This window comes from Oscarella lobularis, chromosome 12, assembly GCF_947507565.1.
Source record: "Oscarella lobularis chromosome 12, ooOscLobu1.1, whole genome shotgun sequence".
Taxonomy (NCBI): domain Eukaryota; kingdom Metazoa; phylum Porifera; class Homoscleromorpha; order Homosclerophorida; family Oscarellidae; genus Oscarella; species Oscarella lobularis.
Genome location: NC_089186.1, coordinates 735,281 through 756,609, shown reverse-complemented (window position 1 = coordinate 756,609; position 21,329 = coordinate 735,281). Strand labels below are relative to the sequence as shown.

The 21,329-nt window shown below is 44.1% G+C and overlaps 4 protein-coding genes and 1 long non-coding RNA gene across 6 annotated transcripts; 2 read left to right on the top strand and 3 right to left on the bottom strand.

The window, feature by feature from the left end:
* The first annotated feature begins 683 nt into the window (after positions 1-683).
* LOC136193529 (death-associated protein kinase 1-like) lies at positions 684-4,980 on the top strand. Its single transcript, XM_065982434.1, has 17 exons — positions 684-743; positions 910-1,038; positions 1,094-1,222; positions 1,282-1,380; positions 1,431-1,535; positions 1,591-1,692; positions 1,743-1,841; positions 1,893-1,997; positions 2,057-2,176; positions 2,223-2,324; positions 2,375-2,482; positions 2,539-2,601; positions 2,649-3,278; positions 3,330-3,524; positions 3,570-4,478; positions 4,532-4,565; positions 4,615-4,980. Exons 1-17 carry the CDS (start codon positions 690-692, stop codon positions 4,914-4,916), a joined length of 3,285 nt encoding a protein of 1,094 aa, XP_065838506.1. The 5' UTR covers positions 684-689; the 3' UTR covers positions 4,917-4,980.
* A 524-nt stretch (positions 4,981-5,504) lies between these two features.
* On the top strand, positions 5,505-6,305 carry LOC136193607 (uncharacterized). 2 transcript variants are annotated; one of them, XR_010671390.1, is made up of 3 exons: positions 5,505-5,642; positions 5,702-5,856; positions 5,907-6,305. It is a non-coding gene; the product is annotated as an uncharacterized lncRNA (long non-coding RNA). The 2 variants fall into 2 exon arrangements; XR_010671391.1 differs by having other exon boundaries at positions 5,702-5,872; positions 5,929-6,305.
* Positions 6,306-13,027: 6,722 nt separating this feature from the next.
* Positions 13,028-15,386, bottom strand: LOC136193503 (probable serine/threonine-protein kinase drkD). The gene is made up of 10 exons (XM_065982414.1): positions 15,265-15,386; positions 15,071-15,212; positions 14,955-15,017; positions 14,734-14,817; positions 14,631-14,684; positions 14,491-14,574; positions 14,398-14,439; positions 14,257-14,340; positions 14,036-14,209; positions 13,028-13,980 (listed from the first exon to the last, which is right to left on the bottom strand). Exons 1-10 carry the CDS (start codon positions 15,292-15,294, stop codon positions 13,142-13,144), a joined length of 1,596 nt encoding a protein of 531 aa, XP_065838486.1. The 5' UTR covers positions 15,295-15,386; the 3' UTR covers positions 13,028-13,141.
* A 45-nt stretch (positions 15,387-15,431) lies between these two features.
* Positions 15,432-19,969, bottom strand: LOC136193947 (ankyrin-3-like). Its single transcript, XM_065982957.1, has 25 exons — positions 19,507-19,969; positions 19,232-19,252; positions 19,086-19,189; positions 18,664-18,765; positions 18,517-18,615; positions 18,363-18,461; positions 18,210-18,308; positions 18,051-18,149; positions 17,901-17,999; positions 17,755-17,853; positions 17,609-17,707; positions 17,451-17,549; positions 17,294-17,392; positions 17,140-17,238; positions 16,986-17,084; positions 16,839-16,937; positions 16,662-16,760; positions 16,516-16,614; positions 16,361-16,459; positions 16,209-16,307; positions 16,073-16,156; positions 15,917-16,015; positions 15,668-15,865; positions 15,548-15,616; positions 15,432-15,491 (listed from the first exon to the last, which is right to left on the bottom strand). Exons 1-25 carry the CDS (start codon positions 19,967-19,969, stop codon positions 15,432-15,434), a joined length of 2,784 nt encoding a protein of 927 aa, XP_065839029.1.
* On the bottom strand, positions 19,470-21,082 carry LOC136193946 (uncharacterized). The gene is made up of 6 exons (XM_065982956.1): positions 20,969-21,082; positions 20,797-20,911; positions 20,666-20,728; positions 20,528-20,611; positions 20,304-20,477; positions 19,470-20,254 (listed from the first exon to the last, which is right to left on the bottom strand). The coding sequence occupies exons 1-6, from the start codon at positions 21,080-21,082 to the stop codon at positions 19,983-19,985; spliced, it is 822 nt and encodes a 273-aa protein (XP_065839028.1). The 3' UTR covers positions 19,470-19,982.
* Positions 21,083-21,329: the final 247 nt, after the last annotated feature.

Sequence of the window (21,329 nt, the reverse complement as noted above, 5' to 3'; positions counted from 1 at the left end):
TATTTAGGAGTTAAGGGCAGGACACGGTTTCTGTATCAACGGTAGTATCTTTATCCTTTCTGTTTGTATGCACTGTGCTGTGCCGCAATGGTTTTCTTTGTGCAAACTGCTGAGTTATTTTTGTGATGCTCACATGGCCATGGTCCGATCGCCTCGCGAATCTGCGAAGGAGAGGGAGATGTGTATGCTAGTGCAGTGGCGTAACCAGACAATTATTTTAGGGTGGCATACGCTAGGGGTCTGGGGCGAAGCCCCCAGCCGCTTTAGGTATGTGGGCGTGGCAAATAAAAATTCATTTTGCTCAAATGTATCAGTACAAAGAAGCATTTGCATGCCTGTTAGAGCTACAACGTTATATAATAGCAGAAATGAAATTGCCTTTCAGATTATAACAGGCGAATAAATTTATTTCTCATTTATACTTTGAAAAATTTTTGAGTGGGCCTGGCCCACCCGGGCCAACACACTGGTTACGCTACTGTGCTAGTGTGAATATAGAACTGAACTGTATACAGTATAGTACTATATAAGTAGAGGGCTGTATTACTACGTCAAAATATGACAACGTAAATATTTATGACGTAATACTTTGTAATGCGTTCTATGCATGATGGCCTACATCGAGCTATCATTGTCTAGAAATAAAATCTAATTTACGAAGCGTAGCGCATGCGCACATTGTTTGTGTTATGAGGAAGTTCTCTTCGGCGAAAAAAGCAAAATTAGACTTGGTTCCGCTGCTTGTAAGGCGATGATGGTTTGATTAATGTAGTGCGATCGAACAGCAAGATCGTCACTTCTAAGATAACTCGAAGATTCGTTTTTGTCGCGAAAAGAACCCGTAGATCGAATTCACCGAAACGTTTTCGCTCTTCTAAAACTGTTACCAACATAGACGTGGTTTTGCAGGGGCAGAGAGGAAACTCGTCTGTTCGTTCTGCGATTGATCGATTGGCGAAGATTTTGGAGAAGAGAAATGACGCGGGCGATGAATTGCTTCGTTTTCTTTCTAGAGAGAAAGGATTTCGATCTGAGCAGGTATGGAATAGTTGCGTTTTTCATTGCTGCACACCATTGTATTCTCCTAATGTAGTGCGAATCTGACTTGTCGTTACTTCACTATTTGGCGGGAAGAGAGTTTGAGACGGCGAAGGAAGCCGATGATTGGCTCAGATTCGCGGTTGAGCAGAAGAATCAAAGCATTGAAAAAGAAGCAGGAGTTGTATGTCAATGACTACACGGTTTGGATTGGTAAATTAATTAATTAATGCTTGGATGCAGAGGAGATTCCGCCCACTTCACTGTGCGTGCGAGTGGGGTGATATTTTTGGCGTTGAATGGCTCGTCAGTCACCATGCAAATGTCAAAGCGAAAGACATCGTATGATTTGGAATTCGTTTCCAATAATTGAACTTCTCACTCTTTTTTAGCTGGGACGTACGCCATATACTCTTGCTTCTTTGAGTTCCGTTTACGCAAGAAAGAAAATGATCTATCTCGAAGAACATGGATACATTTTGTCATCCTCTGACCTTGTAACAGAATTCATATCATATCAACACTCTGACAAAAGTAACTTTTGGTTTATAGGTTTGGGCAGCTCAAAATCAATTTTCGTCATCTGAAGAAGTCGATAGGATTTTTCATCATCTCGTCTATGAAAAGGGATTGAGCATCAACGATATTGATTGGGTGATGCCGGGTGTGCTTTTGTTTGCTACGTGTGCAATGTGTGTTAATAGGAGCGCAACACTCCTCTGCATAGTGCCTGCTCAAGTGGAAGCATCTTTGTAGTGAAATGGCTCATAGAACACCGCGCTAATATCAATAGCGTCAAAAAGGTTAGAAGATTTCACTTCTAATAGTTTAATTAATTCTTATTTTATATTTAGTGGGACACGACGCCATTCATGGATGCATGTGAAAGTTCCATCAATCGTTCAGCGAAAGTTCGCTACTTGGATGAAAAAGGAGCTGACTGTCTAGCAAAAGATCACGTGAGATGTCATTTATTTGTTAAAACGTCAATGAACAAATAGCCGTCATTTTTATTCAGGATGGAAAGACGGCTTTGTTTTATTCCACCTGGACCTCAGAGTGTAATGATGACGAAGTGAAAGATGTTCTTCGATATCTTGTCATTGAGAAAGGCATTGATATCAATTCTGTTGAAAAGGTCGCATTCTTACTTTCGCATTTTCGTTTGGCAATTCTATTTTTAGTTCGGAGGAACTCCCTTAATGTACGCATGTTATCATCATCCTTCTTTTGTCGTCATTCAGCTGCTACTTGAATTAGGAGCTGATGTTTCTGCCAGAGATAAGGTTAGTCAGGCTTCTCATTCCTCACTCTTTCTCTATTCAAATCTTTGTAGAATGAAAAAAATGCATTGCATATGGCTGTACAGAGCTATTCAAAGTTGGACAAGTCAATTATTGATCTATTGATTGAAAAGGGTTGTGACGTCACATGCCAAGACAAGGTGACGTGTTTATCCTCTATATTAAATATTAGAGAATTCGTTAGCGTGAATTTTAGAACGGAAAAACACCTTATGAGCTGGCTGATGGTGAAAGGAGAGCTTTCCTTCGACAACATTACGTACGTCATCATTTTGATCTAGTTCCCGTATGTAATTAGTATAATAGGACTTCGCCCGATTTTCCGTTTTGAACCAAGAAGAAATGGTTCGTCCAGATTCAATTAAATTTTGCGTTGTTGGCAGCGAAATGGCGGGAAAAACTACCCTTGTCAATTCTCTTCTTCTACTTGGTCTTCCTCCACCCAAAGAAGAAGATCGCACACCCGGTGTTGAAATCCATAATCGTTATATTGCGGGGGTAGGCAAAGGATCGATGTGGGATTTTGGTGCCCAGCCAACCTTTCACAGTGCACATGGCCTCTTCTTCCGGTCGTCGAGTACGATCTTCGCTCTCGTTCTTCGCTTTCGCGATGGGCAGCAGATGACGTCAGAAATCGTTCTTCTTGAGATCGGGCGCTATTGGTGTGCGTTTTTGAAGGCTGCGCTTCGCACGCTTTCGCCCAATCGGACGTCGCGTCTTCGTCTTTTCATCATTTTTAATTTGATTGATTCTGGAGAGGATGCTGGCATTGAAGTAAGTTTCCAGCTGAAACGAATAGCTGAAACTCTCCAAAATGAGTTTGACGACACCTTTGAAATTTTGCACGTGTTCGAAATGGATTGCAGTATATGGAGTTCACTTCGCATGAAGGACTTCCGACAAAAGCTGAGAGCGATTCATAAAAAGATGTTAGAGGTACTGTGTAGATTCACCTACTCGCCTAAATATTTATATTTTGGCACGCAGGAAGCCGATGAGGTGCCCAAGCTTTGTCACATCATTGAAGAGAAGATCTGTCTTCCTGACAAAGAAAGAAAGTCTCCATTGCGCAATTTTATGACGTCAGAATTATTTTTGAAGTGGGTTGTCGAAGACGTCGGCATCACTTTAAACGAAAACCAGAAAAAAGTCTCCGTTGAATATCTTGACTCGACTGGAGTAGTAAGTAATAAAACTCTTATAATTTCATTCTATATTGTCACATAGATTGTGAATCTGGGTCCTCAAATTTGTCTTCGACCGCAATGGTTGTGTCATAACGTTGTCGGTCCACTCCTCGCTCCGCCTTACTTTCCGTTTGGCATGCCGTCTCAAAAATCTGGCGAAGTGTCTTTGAAAGATATTGAGTTGGCTTTAAAAGCATTTGAGGATGACCTCAAGAAGAGGGGAACACCGTCTTCAAATACGGTGACAGTAGAAGAAGCGATTCAAGTTCTTCTTTGTCTAGATCTGTGCACTGAGGTGGAAAAGTCTCCTGAGAAGAAGTATCAGATTCCAGCTCTTCTTCAGCATTCGATTCGTCGTGACGCCTGGATTGAAGACGCGATGTTTGACGTGTATCGTGGTCAGAGATACGAGTGCTCTCTCTCCGTCGATATCATCTCGCCTTCTTCATTCGTCGTTTTTCAATCTCGTTGCTCTCGCATGAACAAGCCGACCAGACGTGAGGCGTGGAAAGACGGCGTCAAATTAGTGAGAATCGTCGACGACAAAGTGGTGGAAAGTCGCATTGAGCTAGGAATAAAGAAGAGTCACTGTTGCATCGATATCGTTCTTCGGTGGTCAAGCAAAAGAGCTTGCGAGGAAGTGGCGAAGGAGTTTATGACCGAAATTAAAGACATGATAATGCGAGCGTGCGACGAGAGGAGCCCGGGAGTTATTCTGAACTGGTTCTACTTGGACAGCAAGCATCTGAAACAGCTCGACGAAGATCCGGCAATCTATTCTATGGTCGACGTGGAAAAGAAGGTAAAGCAGCAGGCTTTCGATCACGTCTTGTTTTCGGTTCGTCCGGAGAACGGTCAGCATTCTGCCGTCCGCGACTTGTATATACCAAAAGAGAAAATCTCCTTATCTCCTCGTGCTGGTGAGATGAGGCAAGACAATCGCACAAAGGTAAGGTCATGAGGAATTTACCCTATATTGCCCTAGTTTTTTCCCTCTCTTAGGAGGACGCAGACTCACACGTTGCGGCCTTGTCTGGTATTGAACTGTGATCCTAAATTGTCTTTTCTAAAATTGTTTTTTTCAGTTACCAATACCTTTCCGGCGGATGAGGAATTCGTATCAGAGGATTTGATGAAGACGTGTGCAGCCTTCAAAGGATCAAAATGGGAAGATCTCGGTTGTCTTCTTGTCGGTCTTGAAAAAATTAAAGACATTCGCAAACCGTATGGCGGAAACTTAGTGCACATGCTCGAAGTGCTAGAGGCTTGGAACACGGAAAAACCGCGAACCGTAGGCCAGCTCCTCACGGCTTTTGAGGCGGTTGGTGTGAACAGATCTCTTATCAAAAAGAAATACGAAGAGCTTCGCGGAACTGTACTCAAGTAAGTGCAATTGAATTTTATAGGTATTTTTCTGATTGACGATTTTTCATTTTCATTCTTTCGTTATATTATCGTACTGTATATTACCCTTAGAGATCTCGAAATACCACGTGACCCCGATCAATAGGCATGAGCTAGGGAGTTCCTTCTTTGTGTAGAGTGCGATTCCGCCGTTTGTTTTATGCTTAGGAGCTATATGCTTAGGTCGTCTACTAAAGTGGTCAGTGCGGAAACAGTAGGCCTAGTGGTTTTATTAGCTCAAGACGAATCGGTGTAAAGACGAAGTGAAGGCTCGTCGGTTCTAAAAGGTGAGCCGGTATCTATGTTCTCCAAATGGCCTTGCAATTGAAGCAGTGAAGAACGAGAAATTTCGAATGGGGTCCCCATGACGGGAACGTTGGGTTGTACTCGATCGAACCGTTTCCGCCGATTTCTACGTCGCCTGAGTCGACGCCCGCGTCAATGTCGATCGAGCGGAAAATCATCGCCTCAAATTCGCGTAGCAACGATGAACGACGAAGTAAGATCGCTGGAGAGCCCCGCCCCCACAACTTAAGTTTCCTTAGAGGACAAAAACGAAGTTTTGCATACGCGAAGCGGTTCGTTTTGAACTTGGAACGGCGAAAATACGCCACGACGTCTTAATATCATATTTTAAGATTTGAATTCTGGGCGTTTTCACATCATGCATCCTAAACGTATTCAGAGTGGTAGTTTTCCTCAGATTGTCGTAAGAAACCTTACACACAAATATCAAATAATATTTGATTAATTGAATTTTTTATAAAGGCAATGCTGGACTGGGTCTCTCCACTCCAATAATCTTTTTGACGTTCTCTGTGAGTAGATTATGTTCTCGAGTTCATGTGGGCCCAGGTGGCGTTTACTTCATTATTGCTTACGTCTTGTATGGGAGGCCGACTTGAAGGCGTTCTGGGAACACCGTACGTATTCAGACAGGTAAAATAAAAATCATAATAAAATCTTAATATAGGAAGGAACAGTTGACTGTGTAGTGGACGAATTGCAAAGCGACAATCTGATCAGAGAGAACACGTCACCGGGGGTGCGTGGGGCAGGATGCACGTCGACCAAAACGTAGACAGGTACAGTAATTGATTTCAGAAATCATATCAAGGCGACTAGGATGACATGATAACAAAAAAATTCGAGGCAGAAGAACGAATCGTTTAACAAGAGCAAGCCCTCCGTCTACCTGGGGGAGGGATCTGGAGGAGGGATGTGACCCGGCCGTTGGAGTAGTGTAAAAGCTCTCTATCAATCGTAGTAGTCTTCCTTTTCCCCGTCGTCGCTCTATTAATCCCACGTTACTTTTTTGCTGTTTGCTCACGGCTGAGATGCTTTGATTTTTTTCCAGTGTTACACGCGTTTGTTATAGGAGGAGGGAGTACAGTGTAGAGAGTCCTTTCTCGTTGTGTTTCAGATCATCAAGTCTACCGAATAGACGAACATTGGATTTCATCAAATTGGAAGGGACGAGAAGCATTGGATTTCGCCTTGGTCACTCATGCGCTCTTCTCGAGACGAAAGAAATCAATTGAAGATAGAAGAGACTCAAGAGACAAATTTTTTTAGTCTGTTTTTCCAATTTCGCTACGTAGTAGTGACGCAGGCAAAAGGGTCCTGAGCATGACCCTTAGGGTACATGTTACATTGAAAACTGCTCCGGGGCCCTCTGTGCAGAGGGTCTCGTTTGCATCATGTCGCATCGCGAACGCAGACGTTGCACGCACCTGATAGGTTTTATGATTTTTATTCAATAAAACCCGGACGTAAACCGGATATACTGAAAAAAATTGCGCATAGGTCCTTTTATTTTCGCTGTCCACCTGCACGGGCCGCAGGGGCCCCTACAGGCTTCGGTTGGGTGGGGGTCAACCTCACTACTCCCCCGTCGGAGTTAGAGCCTGTTTAGTCTCCCGGCTCGGACGCCTGGGACCGGCAGCGCTCGGATGTGAGTGCTGACGGCCTGGTTCCAGGAGGACCGCTATTGTAACCCACCGCGTCTTGCCCAAGTGGGGTGGCAGTTTACCACTCATGCCACTGGAGTAGGGGTTGTGCTCCCCTGCCTTCGTGCCACGTTTAACCTCTCGGGCTCAAGAGTTAGGCCGGTTTAGTTTAGTCACCTCGGAGCCCAGAGGTGAACGACCACATCGGGAAGCTTCACTGGGGTGCCTACAAAAAAGACAGTTAGAAACATGAGGATCCATACTTGGATGAAGAAGATTGCTTTGACGGGTCTGCTCTTAGATGGAAGGGATGAATTCCGTTATTCTGCGGAATGATTCTCATTGAACCACCTTTGAGGACTGAATCAAAAGAAAACTCACTAGAAAAGAGTACTCACAATTGGAACAAAGGCCAACTAACCTTCTCAATACGGAGCTTATGGCCAGTCCGACACAGCGACCTGCAGGTGTGTTCCTACGAATCAATCTAGGCTTCTCTCTTGCAACCTAAACAAATAATTTTCTACTGCCAAGAGAGTCTGAGTGAGTACGGAGGCTCCTCAAGGTATCTAATAGTCTCTTCAACTCACTACAAGAAGAGATCACAAAGCTCCAAGTGGAGAAAGACCTACGTCAAATCAATAGATAAATAAACCCAGTTGTCCAATCGAAAATGCCCAATTTCTAAAAAATGTCTTACCACATTGCAAGAGCTGAGTCATGACGTCTCCATGGAGATTTCTCCACAAAGTAGGCGTGGCCTACAGCCTTGAACTTCGAATCTAAGAGCGCAATGAAGAAATCAAGCCAAAATTCGCGAAAAAACCTACGATAAGAGTCTCCATTCGCACAAATCGTAAATATAAGCGCTTTTTTTCATCGCGTTATCGGCGAGCGCCGAGAAATGCGCTTACGACGCTTCGCTGTGAAGTCCGATGCAAGTCGCTTCGTCTTTTACAGCTACCAAGATCCTTTTGAAGGCGTTTGCCGTGCTGGATACGCGTCATTTGCGAGAAACGCGGGCCACATTTGCGAAAGGAAGCTCGCCGTGTCGGCTTCGCACTCCCGTTTGATTTAGAACTTTATAGTTTCGGTACAGGTCATTGACAGTCGTAATAACTCCCTTCTTTAGCGGATTCTGAACGAAAATCATGTCGCGTGCATACGGGACGGTAAACGAATGAATGACGACAGTCACGTGTTATGTCTACATGTACATTTAGCTACAGGGCCAAACTGGGAGAAACGGGAGTAACGCTGTATACCTCCACTCTTATATGGTGCTAGCCTACAGTCGTGCATTTTTCACAGACTAAGGGCCTATGACTAAATCAATAAAAACTGAAAGAGGATCGGGGCTATAGCTACAGTTGCCCAAACTGAAAGTAAACGCTGTGTACACGTGCTGAGATATAGGATTAGAAGGCAAAAACCCTATTTCGAATCCACAGAAGTCAAACCCGCAACCTTGGCTTGCCGCTCAAGAAACTCCGACTGAAGATTTCGAACGCTTTCCTGAAACTCCGACTGAAGATTTCGAATGCTTTCTTGAATCTCCAATTGATGCTCTTTGAAGCTCTTCTGAAAGCTTTCCCGGAGTTGCCGCAATCCCTCTAAAAATTCTCGAGCGGCGTCTCCCTCTGCTCGAGATGGCGTTACGCTAGAATGGCTTCGAGACTTCAGTCCACTTCGCAACATCTCTTCCTCTTCATTATCATCGTCATCCGTCCTTGGCGCAGAACGCGGTCTCGATCCACTTTTCGCCGCGATGACTTCCTCTTGAAATTCTGACGGCTGTACCGGATTACAATGAGCAGATTTAGAAGTGCCGTTGTTGCCAGGATCCCCTGACCCGCTCTCGTAAAAAACTGTATCGGGATTCGATCCAAAAGCTACTGCCTATAGACATAAAAATTGTACAATGGAATTATACACTGTTTAAACTGAACACTTAATAAAGTGTTAATTAACACTTAATTAAGAGCATGCACTTACGTTTAGCGTACTAATTTGTTTGTCTAAGTGCTTCCTCAGTTTGTTAAGATCTTTTCTTCGAACTCCTTCTTCTTCGGCTTTCTCGATTTTCTCTCGAAACTTCTCTCGAATGCCTTCGTGATTGGCGACATCTTCGTACACACATTTCGCAACGTCAGAAGAAGGCTAAAGAAAGATTGATATGATATGAAATACCCCATTGTGCAAGCCGTCCGTCTACAATACAACGCATTACTCTAAAGGAAGTGCAGCACACGTCTGAGGCAAGCAATGCCACGAAATGAAAAATATTGATTGGAATAGGAATCGGTGGAGATTTCCAGATGTTGCGAATAATGACGGCACGAGCGAATTTCCACTCAATATCAGCATTATCCTGAGAAAGTGACAACTGATGTGTTGGCACTAATAACATTCCAATATACCTGGATCCTTTGAAACGAGTTGCTAATCAAAGCAATCAACATATTTAGAAGGACGATGACGGCAAGCACCAACCACAGAGCGAGAATGGTCATACCAACGGCTTCCTCCAGTGGCTCGGCTTCAAAGCTCGAAGGGTCAAATTCTCCAAAGAGAGACCAGAATAGGGTCTTTATAGAAGACAACATTCTAAACATGACATACACTTATAAGGAGAAATGATCTATAGACTAATGTCCCCTGTACATTCTAACTTTTGATTCTTACCCTGACACTTCATCGTGTACGGTAGCGTTCGCCGACGCACCCGGACTTTTCAACGGAGCCGAATAGACGCTCGTTATGCAGACGGCAAAGCCAATCAAGAACGTACCCAATATAATGAGAAAGAGTACGACGTCGTAGAAAATTCCGACGAAGGACAGTTGTATTGGTCCAAGGACAGAGTGAGCTTGTGGATAGGATAAAAATTGTACGATGCTGATGAGAGAGGCGAAGCCGAGAACGTGAAACGATGCGCGAATCACTTGGAAACCATCATCAATAGCATAGTAGCCGACGAATAGAAGAACGTAGTAGGTGATAAAAGTGAAGACGAGAAACAAGTCGACGACATTGCCTAAATTTGCTCTATAGTTCATCGCAGCCCTTCCATGACCGTACGCTTGATAGATAACTTGGAAAAGGAGAGCGACGACGAAGACGAAGACGATCCAATCGAGAATGTTAGGCAACGTTGCTGGGGCAACGGTGTTCGACTTGAGAGAGACGTTGGCGATGAGAAGAACGATAAAGAGGAGATAAGTGACGGCGTTGGCGACGGCGTTGGCGACGTAAGCAATGGACAGCTCTACGGCTCTCATCGATTTTCTCGAGAGACTTCTGTAGTCGCATTGGCGACAGGAAAGCAAGATAATGAGAAGGAAGGGAAGAAGAAACATCTTCATTAGAAACAAGGGAACCTTGTACATGTATTGCCGCTTTTTCATTTCACCTCTTTCGCCGTACCAGTAGAACTTCATCTTCTCCTGAACCTGAGGGCTAGAGATAAACTGAAGAACAGAACGTTATAGTGAGTAACGGCCAAGCCCCGCCTAAGCTAACTGTGTGAGTTTAAATAATACAGGGTATGTCCTCAGCTCAAGGTAACACCCTAACTGAAAATTGTCGAGAATCTACATCGACAGCGATAATGATATTGACATTGAGATCGACATTATATGTCACCAGGTGGTAATGCCAAAACTAACGTTGCTTGGGAGACACGTTATAAAGCAAGCAAATGTCATATACATAGCGAGGCTCTTCTTAGGTGAGAACGATTTCATAGATAGGGATCTGGTACGGACAACCGACCAGCATGGCATCCTTCGTCACTAGAATCACTCGATTCGTTAATTAAACGCCGATATAATGAATAAAACATAGGACCTCAGATCGAAATGCTGCTGTTGGGTGAATATAGATCGAGGCTCCTAAGAACCTACCCCATGAACTAAACGCGTCGCTCTAAACTCTACTTTCCAGTGGACATACCGCATGCATACAAATGTCCAAGAAAACTAACAATGTAAATGTACCTGCCTAGACATTACAGGAATTTAGGACTTAGAGAAAAGCGGCCTCATAGACATGCAGAAATACATGTATGGTAGTTAGTAACCAGGAATAACAGTGCGTATAGATTCATATGATAGAGTCACATGCCACGTTCCCACTGTTGAAAGAAAATTACCCAGAGACGCAGTTTGCGATAGCACCAAAAGAAAAGTGTGGCATCCCAAGAGAAAAGAGAAAGGTGCACAACCAACAAAAAAAGTCTCATCTACAAAGCAAGATATTGACCGTAAATGCTGAATAGTATATATGAACGCTACTTTGAGGCTACTCCAGTGAAAACAGCAGTCGTTGCGTTTTTCCAGCTTCGACGGCCGCAGTTTCAGCGTTTCGGAGGTGCGACCAACTAGTTGCTGAGCCTAAAGCCATTCATGCAGTCAGTGGTTAACTGAAAAAGTGCATCTTTCGCTGAAACAAACCAGCGACTGAGACGAAAACCCAATATCGCTTCTGTTTTGGAGACAAGCGAACACGACACGCCGGCAGTAGAATGCAGCTTCCCGGATATAAACAGCTCCACACCGTAGATACCATAGATCATAGTCATACGGTCCTATGTAGAAATGAACAATTACATTCTTGCAAGCAGCTATAGAAACAAAAAATCGCCACCCAAAAGAGGAAAATCAAATTCACTAAAAACAAATCAAGCTTCCGCTTAGAACCATCTAAACGCCAGAGATATAAACTTTCATAGCGTAAATAAATGCTAAAAATACAAATAAGTACTTTTATGCCGTCTATTCGCCGCGCATCGTCGCCAGCAGCTTTCAAACGTTCTTTTCCGGGCCTCTGATTGACTCCGTGCCACGCTGAAAGCAACCAATCGGAACGTAAGATACGACCTGATCGCCTTGTTACAGATACAAGCTGTTTGGAGCAGTGTTGCCGTAGATGAAAATTTGCGCACGCGCGAAGTCCACACGTGATCTCAGAAGAGATTCTCTGCTTCGATTACTAGTCTTTCTTGAGTTTCTTCGCGCTGCATTCAATTCCGTATGCGTCTGAGATTGAGAGAGAGAGGTCCACGTGTACGATTCATTGCCAAGCGGTGAGGATCTCCGCACGAAACAAATCCGCCAGGTAAACGTCGCGTTCTCCTGAGGTTTTCGCGATCTTTCACCTTCCGCGCGGCACACAACGCCTAGCGAAAACGGAAGGCGCCTTCAAACTCGCCTTCAAACTCGCATCAGAGCTCTGCAACCCTTTTTTTCCGCCACGTGACGGGCCATGCACCTAAAATGCAGGCGCGTGCATCCACTCGTTGGCGAGCAATCTCGAGCCGTAGGCACTCGCGTGTACTCGCGTGCCATTCAAATCAGGATCGTGCTTCCGCATTCGCGTTCTAGCTAGCTCTTTCACCGCTGGGACCCCCTTTCTCACCCGCAACACGTTTCCGTCCTATCTATACCTAGGCGTTTTTTAGACGGGTTTGCTCTTTATCCCAGCGACGAAGAAGCGCGCGCCGACGCCGTGCTGCACGCGTGAGCGCCCAACACATTCTCTTTTCGCGCAAATATTGACCTGACTTTTAGAAACGGCATGGCGTCGCCAAATCTTCCTATCGTCTACTTCTCGACGCGGTCTGCTTAGGAGTGTAAGCGCAGACGAAGATCAATGAATTTATTCTGAGGTCTCCCTTTGGGGCCCCCGTGGAGTAGGCACGCACTTAGGGGGCGGGACTCCCTGCCACACACACGTCGCGGATTGCCTGGCGTGCCACTGCTCACACTCCTGAGCGTAGAATGATTTCCGAGCGAATCTAAACACTATAGGCTGGTTAACTGTCTGGGCGCGGGTTGGGGTTCAGGAGTGAGAGCTGGTGTCATGGCAGTGCATGATGCTTCCTTTGTGTGTGTGAGAGGGAGTGTAGCGGAGACGACATGCATTCATTACGTAGACATAATTCGTTCTCGGTTTTGCATCACGGCCGACTATGTTAGCGTGCACGGGTCCTTACTCTTGTATTAGGGTATAGGGCGGCTGTCAGTAGGTAGGGCGGTTAGAGGTTAGTATAGGTTGTAGCTCCTTTCCCAGAACGTGCTTAGCTGGCAGCCGCCACCCCCCGGTTAGACCATTTCAATGGAATATTCAGATAATTTAGGTTGAATTCTTAGTATACTAGGTTTGGGTAAAATATGGTCAGTTGCCATGCGCCCACCGAGTTTTTCCAGCAGGAAGTACATACACAGCAAAGTTTCAAGCAACGAGCAAACTGAAAGTACTAGGAAATATAACTTTTCACTGAGCGACGTTGCGGCAAGGGGAGCAACACCAAATCGACCTGATCTTCTCCATGTAACCTACCCTTTACCATTCTCTTAGGATAGCACCTATCGTATTCTTCCGACTCTTGCACTCGTTCCAACAGGACCAGGCACTCAGCTGCCGCGGGCCTTGCTTTCGGCTCGATACAGATCATTTCGCGACACATCTTCTTCACAGCGACATGACGGACTTTCGAAGCCTGTTCGAACCGATAACTGGCAACGGGCAGTTCCGCAGTCATCAATTCGACGAGAGTCACCCCTAGGCTACACACGTCAGCCATCTTCGTATTATGCTCCCCGCCGGGACGCTTTTCAGGCTTTCGCTCCGGAGCCAAATATTGGGGGCTCAACGGGCCGGCTGAGAGAGACATCTCGGCTAAGCGAGCTGCGCCCAAATCGCACACTTTAGCCTCCATCAACGACGTAATAACCACGTTAGACGAGCGTATGTCGCCGTGAAGAATGCCGTCGGGTCCGAGCTGATGGAGATACGTGATTCCGGCCGTCGTTCCCAGCGCGATGTCTATTTTCTCGCGCAACGAAAGCGGCCATTCTGAACGAAGTGCGGCCTTTATGACGTCGGATAGCGAGCCTTCGAGAAGTTCCGTGATTATTCGGAACGGAATGCTGTTTTCCGTTGTCACGCCGCATAGGAAGACAACGTTGGGATGGCGAGCTCGAACACAAACGGCAATTTCTTGCTGAAAGAGACGAAGGTGGTAGTCAGTGTTCAGAAACTCGTAGAACATCTTGACAGCGACAGGGCATCCGCGCCAGTAACCCACTCTCACTTCTAAACACAACAGCAATATTCCTTCTTGTTAAAATCGAGTTTTACTGACTCACACCTCCGTATCCACCGTCTCCAAGCTTGATGTCTGTCAGTTTGACGTCTTCGATAGGAATGTTGAGAAATTCTTCCTGTGCCTTTGCCTTTTCCAACAGCTTCTCCTTCTCGTCTTTTTCTGCACTAACAGCTCTCAATTCAGCTTGTGTTTCTCGGTAACGGTTCATCAATTTTTCTATTATAAGTACATACAGCTGGCGCACTCTTCCTATTGTGCCATACCGTTTTCGAGTCTCATAGATTCAGTGTCGTTTTTCGCGTTCTCAATTTGAAGGTATAACTGTTCAACTGCAGCCTTTAGCATAGCTTTTTAATAACGAATCAGACACCTTGGCCATAGAGACAAAAAAAAGAAACTTTTACTGTGATCTTTCTGCAGGTCAGCAAATCGTTCGACAGTTTTTGCTGCAATTAAGAATTACTTTAACACGTCGACTTTACGGCGATCTTTCCTACCGTGATCAAGTGACATTTCAATGTTCTCCTTCCTGGCTATTTCAATTTTATTATCTTTCTCTTCCGCAGTCACTCTTAGTTGCGCTACAGTTACCACAAAACGTTAGGCTTGAATTTGGAAGTGTGACCCAAACGTCTACCATTTTCCTTCTCAGCTGCAACTAATCGTTCTTCGTAGAGCTCACGTTTTTGAGCTAAAAATGAGCATTACGTATCAGTTTCAGGACAAATGTTCCCCCGTACCGTTATCAAGTCTCAAAGCGTTGACTTCTATTCTTGCCCTCTCAATCTCAAGTTCTTTGTCATCAACCAAGGCCCTTAGTTGTTCTTTTAAAAAACCAGACAAAAGAAAGGAATTAAATTTCAAGCAAAAGCTGTCTTTTGTAGCCAAATCCAAATTTTCGTTATGATTCGCTGAAACGTTGACGCAAATACAAGCACTATGAATATTTATGTTTGCCCACCGATTTTGCAAGCCCTAGCATCAAGTGTAACTTCTTTTTCTTGTACGTCGCTTTTTAATTTTGCTGCAAAATTAAACAGTGGTACTATACGTACCACTACAGCCAAGCCCACTCACCGATAATTTCCTTATAAGCCGTTTCCTTTGCCTTGTAGTCCGCTTCCGTTTCTTTAGTCGTATTTCGCAGGCGTGCTAATTCTCCTTCTCTTCTACTCAAAGCAAGAGCTGTTTCTTCAAAACTTTGTCTCAGTTCTTTTACCTAGAATATTTCATACTATCACAGTCTTGCTTAACAGCCAAAAGGCACTCACTCGAGTACCAGCAATGTTGCCCTCTTTCATTTGAAGTTCCTTTTCTCTTTGTGGAGAAACGCTATTTTCATGTTGTGGCAACTTGGCATGCAACCAATCGATTTCCTTTTGTAAATCCTCTCGTTCCTACGCACACGAGTTTCTCAGTGTTGCAAATAAGCACTCGGTTAGCATTCCTGTGGGGATGTCCACTTCAAGGGTTCTTCAGAACACTGAAGAACATTTATCTGATATAATCACAGCAAGTTGTCTGAAATCGTTTTATTAAACGAAACGATGTCACCTCTTTTAGGAATTGAGCTGCTTCTTCACTATCACTAGCGGCCGCTTTTGATAAAAAACGCCGGCTTTCCTGATTATTAAATCATTGAACTTTGATGACATTACCCTTACATTCACTTACCTGTGACAGTTGCGAGGCTTTGATTCCCCATTTGACGAATTCATAGAATAAATCCAGTCGCCCTCCCATTATTGCCAAGTCCAGAGCGGATTCGCCATTCTTCGTTACTGCAAATATATTGCAACCTTTTTTCAATAGGAACTCAATGACGTTGTCACAACCAAACTCTATGGCTGTCAAAAGAGGGGTGCAGCCCCACTAGGAAAGCCACCTGTACAAACAAAGCAAAGAATGGATGAGCATACGTACCTGGTCTTGAGCCTCAATATTGGCTCCTTTAGAGATGAGGAGGTCAGCTATCCGGTCAAAATCACGCTGAGCAACCAAATGAAGAACGGCATTCAAATCCTGATCATAAATGAAGTAGAACTACGGAAAATGCCAGTTAACCACAATCACACAAACCTGGTTTGTATATTTCGAAACTAGTACTTCTACCACGTCGTAATGATTTTCAATAGAAGCTAGCGCCAAAGCACCGTATCCTTCCTACAAAACTACGTCACAATCACATTGACAACAAAGTCTTCTCAACATTTGCCTTATCAATAGCACGAAGCTTGCATCTTTTGCTGATAAGAAACATGGCAAAGTCTGCCTGTCCGTTACAGGCAGCGTGAAGAAACGGCGTCCGCCCCCACTAAGAGTTAATGCTACAAAGACGTCATTATCTGTTACCCCATTAAATCAAACGTTGTCTTGAGCTTCGACGTTGGCGCCCCATTCAATGAGGAGATTGGCAATCGCCGGTCTATTCCATATTGCTGCTATGTGAAGTGACGTAACACCGAACTAACAAGTAAAGAGATTGCGATAACGCTTGAGAAAACGAAGGATTTATGGCTTACAAGGTCAGTTTCAGTTACCAGGCATCCTATTTCAAGAAGTTTTCTTGCCATTTTAACCTTTCCTCTGGCACTTGCTGTTGCCAACGCTCCAGACCCAACCTACACGTCATGGTCACTAGTGTAATTTTGACGCTTGTCCTAACTACATTGTTCTTGGCGTGAATGTTACATCCTTTGGATATCATCATTCTAAGCAGGTAGAGCCTGTCAGTTGTGGTGCAGCAAAGAATTGGAGTTGTTCCGTTCTGCAAGGCCAAACAAAAAAAATGAGCAAGTGACAATAAAACAATCCAGGCCTTTCAGTAGAATGCATTGTTACTTACCTTGTCTTTAGCTTCAAGCTTCGCTCCCTTGTCAATAAGAAGTTCTACTAGCATATGATACCCTTTTCCAGCGGCCCAGTGCAAGGAAGTGAAACCATTCTAGACAAATCATCAACTTCTAATTGTTTCATTCTAAAAAACGCCTACAGAATGAGTTTCATTGACGTCCAATCCGAGTTGAATCAAATTCTCAGCAAGTTTGACGTTTCCTTGCAAACATGCATTTGCCAAGGCTCCATTTCCTTTCTGTAGATACACGAAAGTATGTTTGTGACAGATAGTACGTCACCAAACAATTTGCCTTGCTCTTAGCATGAATATTGCACCCTTTCAATACTAAGAAGTCAATCACGTCAAGGCGTTGGTCATTACAAGCGACGAGAAAGGGTGTTTCTCCCCACTAGCAGAACGTACAAACTCTACCTAAAATAACGAGTGAAGGTAAGATATATCACCTCGTTTTCTGCTTCCAAATTAGCGCCCTTTCTAATAAGAAGTTTAGCAAGTTTGAGATGACTTTTGGCGACTGCCCAGTGCAAAGAGGTGTAGCCGCACTGAAGGAGATATATCATATCACACACTGCGAGAGATCATCATCAGTAAATTTCTTACAAAGTGAGCTTCGTTGACGTCTAATCCGAGTTCAATTAATTTTTCAGCAATTTCAACGTTTCCATTCCAGCTAGCGAATGCCAACGCGCCATCACCTCGCTGCACGCGACATTTACTTCTTCACAACCAAACGTAAATAAAAAACTTCATATACTGACCTCGCTTTTGGAGTGAATATTGCATCCTTCCGCTATCAACAGATCTACCATGCCTTCGCACTGGCTATCACAGGCCACAAGAAAAGGCGTTTGTCCCCACTAGAACCGAGAAAGTGCTATCCTATAGAATCAACGACTGCACCTACTTTGGATTTGGATTCGAGACTGGATCCGTTTTTGATAAGAAACTTTCCTACTTGTATGTGCCCATGTTTGGCAGCCCAGTGCAAAGAAGAGAAGCCATCCTGAATGATAACATGATAACAGAGAATTTATTTTCTTGGGCGCCCACCGCATCAGCTTCGTTAGGGTCCAGGCCAAGATGAATCAATTTTTCAGCGAGTTCAAGGTTTCCGTTTATACTTGCAATTGCCAGGGCTCCCTGACCTCCCTACATGTATGTACATACATAATGGCTAAAGAGTAGGTCGCAACTGGGAACCTTTTTCTTGGCGTAAATGTTGCATCTTTTTGATAGCAAAAAATCGACCATTCTAATTTGATTAGACGTACAGGCGACCAGAAAAGGCGTTAGTCCAGACTAACGAGAACGTAGTTTCTGTCCAATCAATTTAGAATAGTTATGAGGGTTCTACAGTACTTCGGTTTTAGCTTCAAGAAATGCCTTTTTTGTGATTAGATACGAGGCAATTTTGGCATATCCTCGATCAGCTGCGTAATGCAACGATGCGTAGCCATTCTATATAAGAAGAAATACAAAATTTTCAGACTTAATTAAAATTTGTTAACGTACTTCGTTAGTTTCGTTGACGCAAAGTCCTATTTTTATCATTTTCTTTACCATATCAAGACGGCCTCGCAAACACGCCAAAGCCAGAGCTCTGTTGCCATTCTGCCATCACAAAGCAAGTTTACGCCAAAAGCCATGGTAACGTTCCGTTTCTCACGTGGCTTTTTGCATGGACGTTGCAGCCTTTCCTGAGAAATAGATCGACTACTTTGACAGATCCTCTATTGACAGCATAAAGAAAAGCCGTTGATCCAGTCTATCACAAAGCAATCAAAACGTCTCTAATGTTAAAAAAAGAAACTACCTTGTTGACATGACTTTCAATGTCCCATCCCAGCGAGAGAAAATATTTTGTCACTTCCAAAGAATTGTAAAAAATCGCGTACGTCATCGCATTGGCACCTTCCTACAACGCAAAGAATCTAATAAGTTGGATATTTTCCAACAGCAGGTTATCTAATAATAAATTGTCAGCTGCCACTCTATCGCTACCACTTCTGCAGTAACATAGACTACGTTGAGACTAAAAGAGCACTAGTGGCGTAGCAGGACCATCGACAAAAGGGTCTAAGGCTTTAAGGGCGATGCTAAACGGTTAGAAAAAAATATTTAGTTGGTGTCCTTGGGGTGAATGTATTTCCCGAGCATACAAAGATTATATTGAGGTGCCATTTCACCCAGACCATGGTCATGAACCGCGATTTGGGAGACAATTTACAACCATACCTCGTTCACTGCGGTTCTCCACTGTTCCGGGTGATTGGACACGAATTGGCGAACCAGATTCGCGTCTCTGTTTGCAATAGCGTCAAGAAAAGCTAGGAAGAAGCCTAGAGAGGAGATCGTTTCTTGTCAGGTCAGGTTGCATTTACCAGCGGAATCCATAGTCTCGTCTGCGCATGTTCATACAGAAAACCTACTTTAGCACATTGAATATAAAGCCAGTGCGTCAAAGGCACTTACTTACCTTTGAGATTTTCCAGAAATCGTCTAGCGGATGCGTATAAAATAGTTTAGTTTTAGCTGTGCTTGTAGAACAGAATAATGCAACAGAAAAGCCATGTAAAAATCTACAAAATGCCAGGTTTCACGGAAAGACAATGCGGCAAATGCGGAAACACCAAGTTCACCTCCCCGTGCGACTTACCCTTTACAACTCTCTTCGGATAACACTGATTATAGTCGTCTGACTTTTTAACTCGTTCTAATGTATCCAAGCATTCGTGTGCAGTTGGCCTCACGCTTGGATCAATAGAGATCATTTGCAGGCACATCTTCTTGACGAGGGGATGACCGACAATGGAAGCCTGCTCGAATCGCTGACTGGCAACTGGTTCTTCCCCAGTCATCAATTCAGCGAGAGTCACTCCTAGACTGCACACGTCAGTCATCTGTGTGCCCTGGTAGAGAACAGAGCCCTGCTCTGGAGCCGAATACTGGCTGGCAGGAAGAGGTACGGTGGAAAGAGACACTTGTGCAAATGTAGTCCAGCCCAAGTCGCAGAGCTTCGCCTCCATCAAAGCCGTTACGACAACATTGGAGGAGCGAATGTTGCGGTGTACGATTCCGTTTGGTCGGAGTTCATGGAGATACGTTGTTGCAGCTGTCATACCGAAGGCAAGGTCAATCTGCTCTCGCAAAGAAAGAAGCCATTTTTGAACGACGAGCGGCTATGATGACGTCAGAAAGAGACCCTTCAAGAAGCTCTGTGATTATTCGAAGTCGTTCGTTTTTCTCCGTTGTTGCACCGCATAGGGGGACGATGTTTGGGTGACGTATTCGACTGCAGACGGCAATCTCTTCCTGAAAGAGACGAAGGCAGTTGTCCGTGTTCAGAAATTCAAAAAATATCTTGACAGCCACGGGACATCCACGCCAGTAGCCAACCCTCACTTCTAGATAGGAATTTCATGTTTCTTACATCATTACATCGTTCGTAATTACCTCCCCACGCTCCCTCTCCGAGTTTAATTTCAGTCATTTTGACGTCTTCGAGAGAAATTTGCAGTAGACCTTCGTTTTCTTTTTCTTTGTCTAGCTGCTTTTCCTTCTCTGCTTTCTGTTCAGATATGGTTCTTAGCTCAGTTACTGTCTCCTCAAAGCAGTTGACTAATTTTCCTGTACGCAAATCCATTGATCAAGAAATAGCTAGATGAGGGATCTATTACCGTGGTCTAGTGTCAATGCGTCAATCTTTTTTATAGCCTCTTCTATTTGATCGTCTTTTGCCTTGGCAGCAATCCTTATTTCCTCTAGTTGATTATCAAACAAATGATTAGTAAGGTTCCAATACCAGAACGGTTTACCAATTTCGTGGGCTCGAACGTCAAGTGCAATGTTCTTCTCTTCAACTTCGGTTCTCCACTTTGCTGTTATTAATTAAAAAGAAGAAATTTTATATTACCTATGAAAAAGGTGCATAGAATATCTTAGGAACCGTAAAGGGCTTCGTGCTTTCGCTCTCTTTCTGTAGCCTCGTCCTTCAATTGCGCTATTTCTCTTTCCTTTCTAGCCAAAGCAAATGCCAATTCCTCTACCACCTGCTTCCGTTCCTATTTTAATTAAACATCTTCCTCCACTGTCATATTTTAGAACAATGCAACACCTACTTCAGTAGTACCAACAGGGCGCTCCTCTTCTTTCGATTCATGATCTCTAGAGGAGTGCGTACTATCTTCACGTTTTCTTAGTCGGGCATAAAGCTGATGTATTTCTAGTTGCATTTCTTCTCGTTCCTATAGAACGGCAAGACATTTCAAATAGTTCAAAAGATGTGCAACCGCATTCCTGAGGCGAAGCCCAGTTTAGAGGATCTTCAAAGCACTGAAGACTGTATATCTGTAAGGCACAACGTGTCAAGAATAGATGTCAGCTCTATTTCAAATGAAGTCACCTCTCTTAAAAAACGAAGAGCTTCATCGTTTTCACCTAAAGCGGCCCTCTTCAAAAACCGACGACTATCCTAGATCG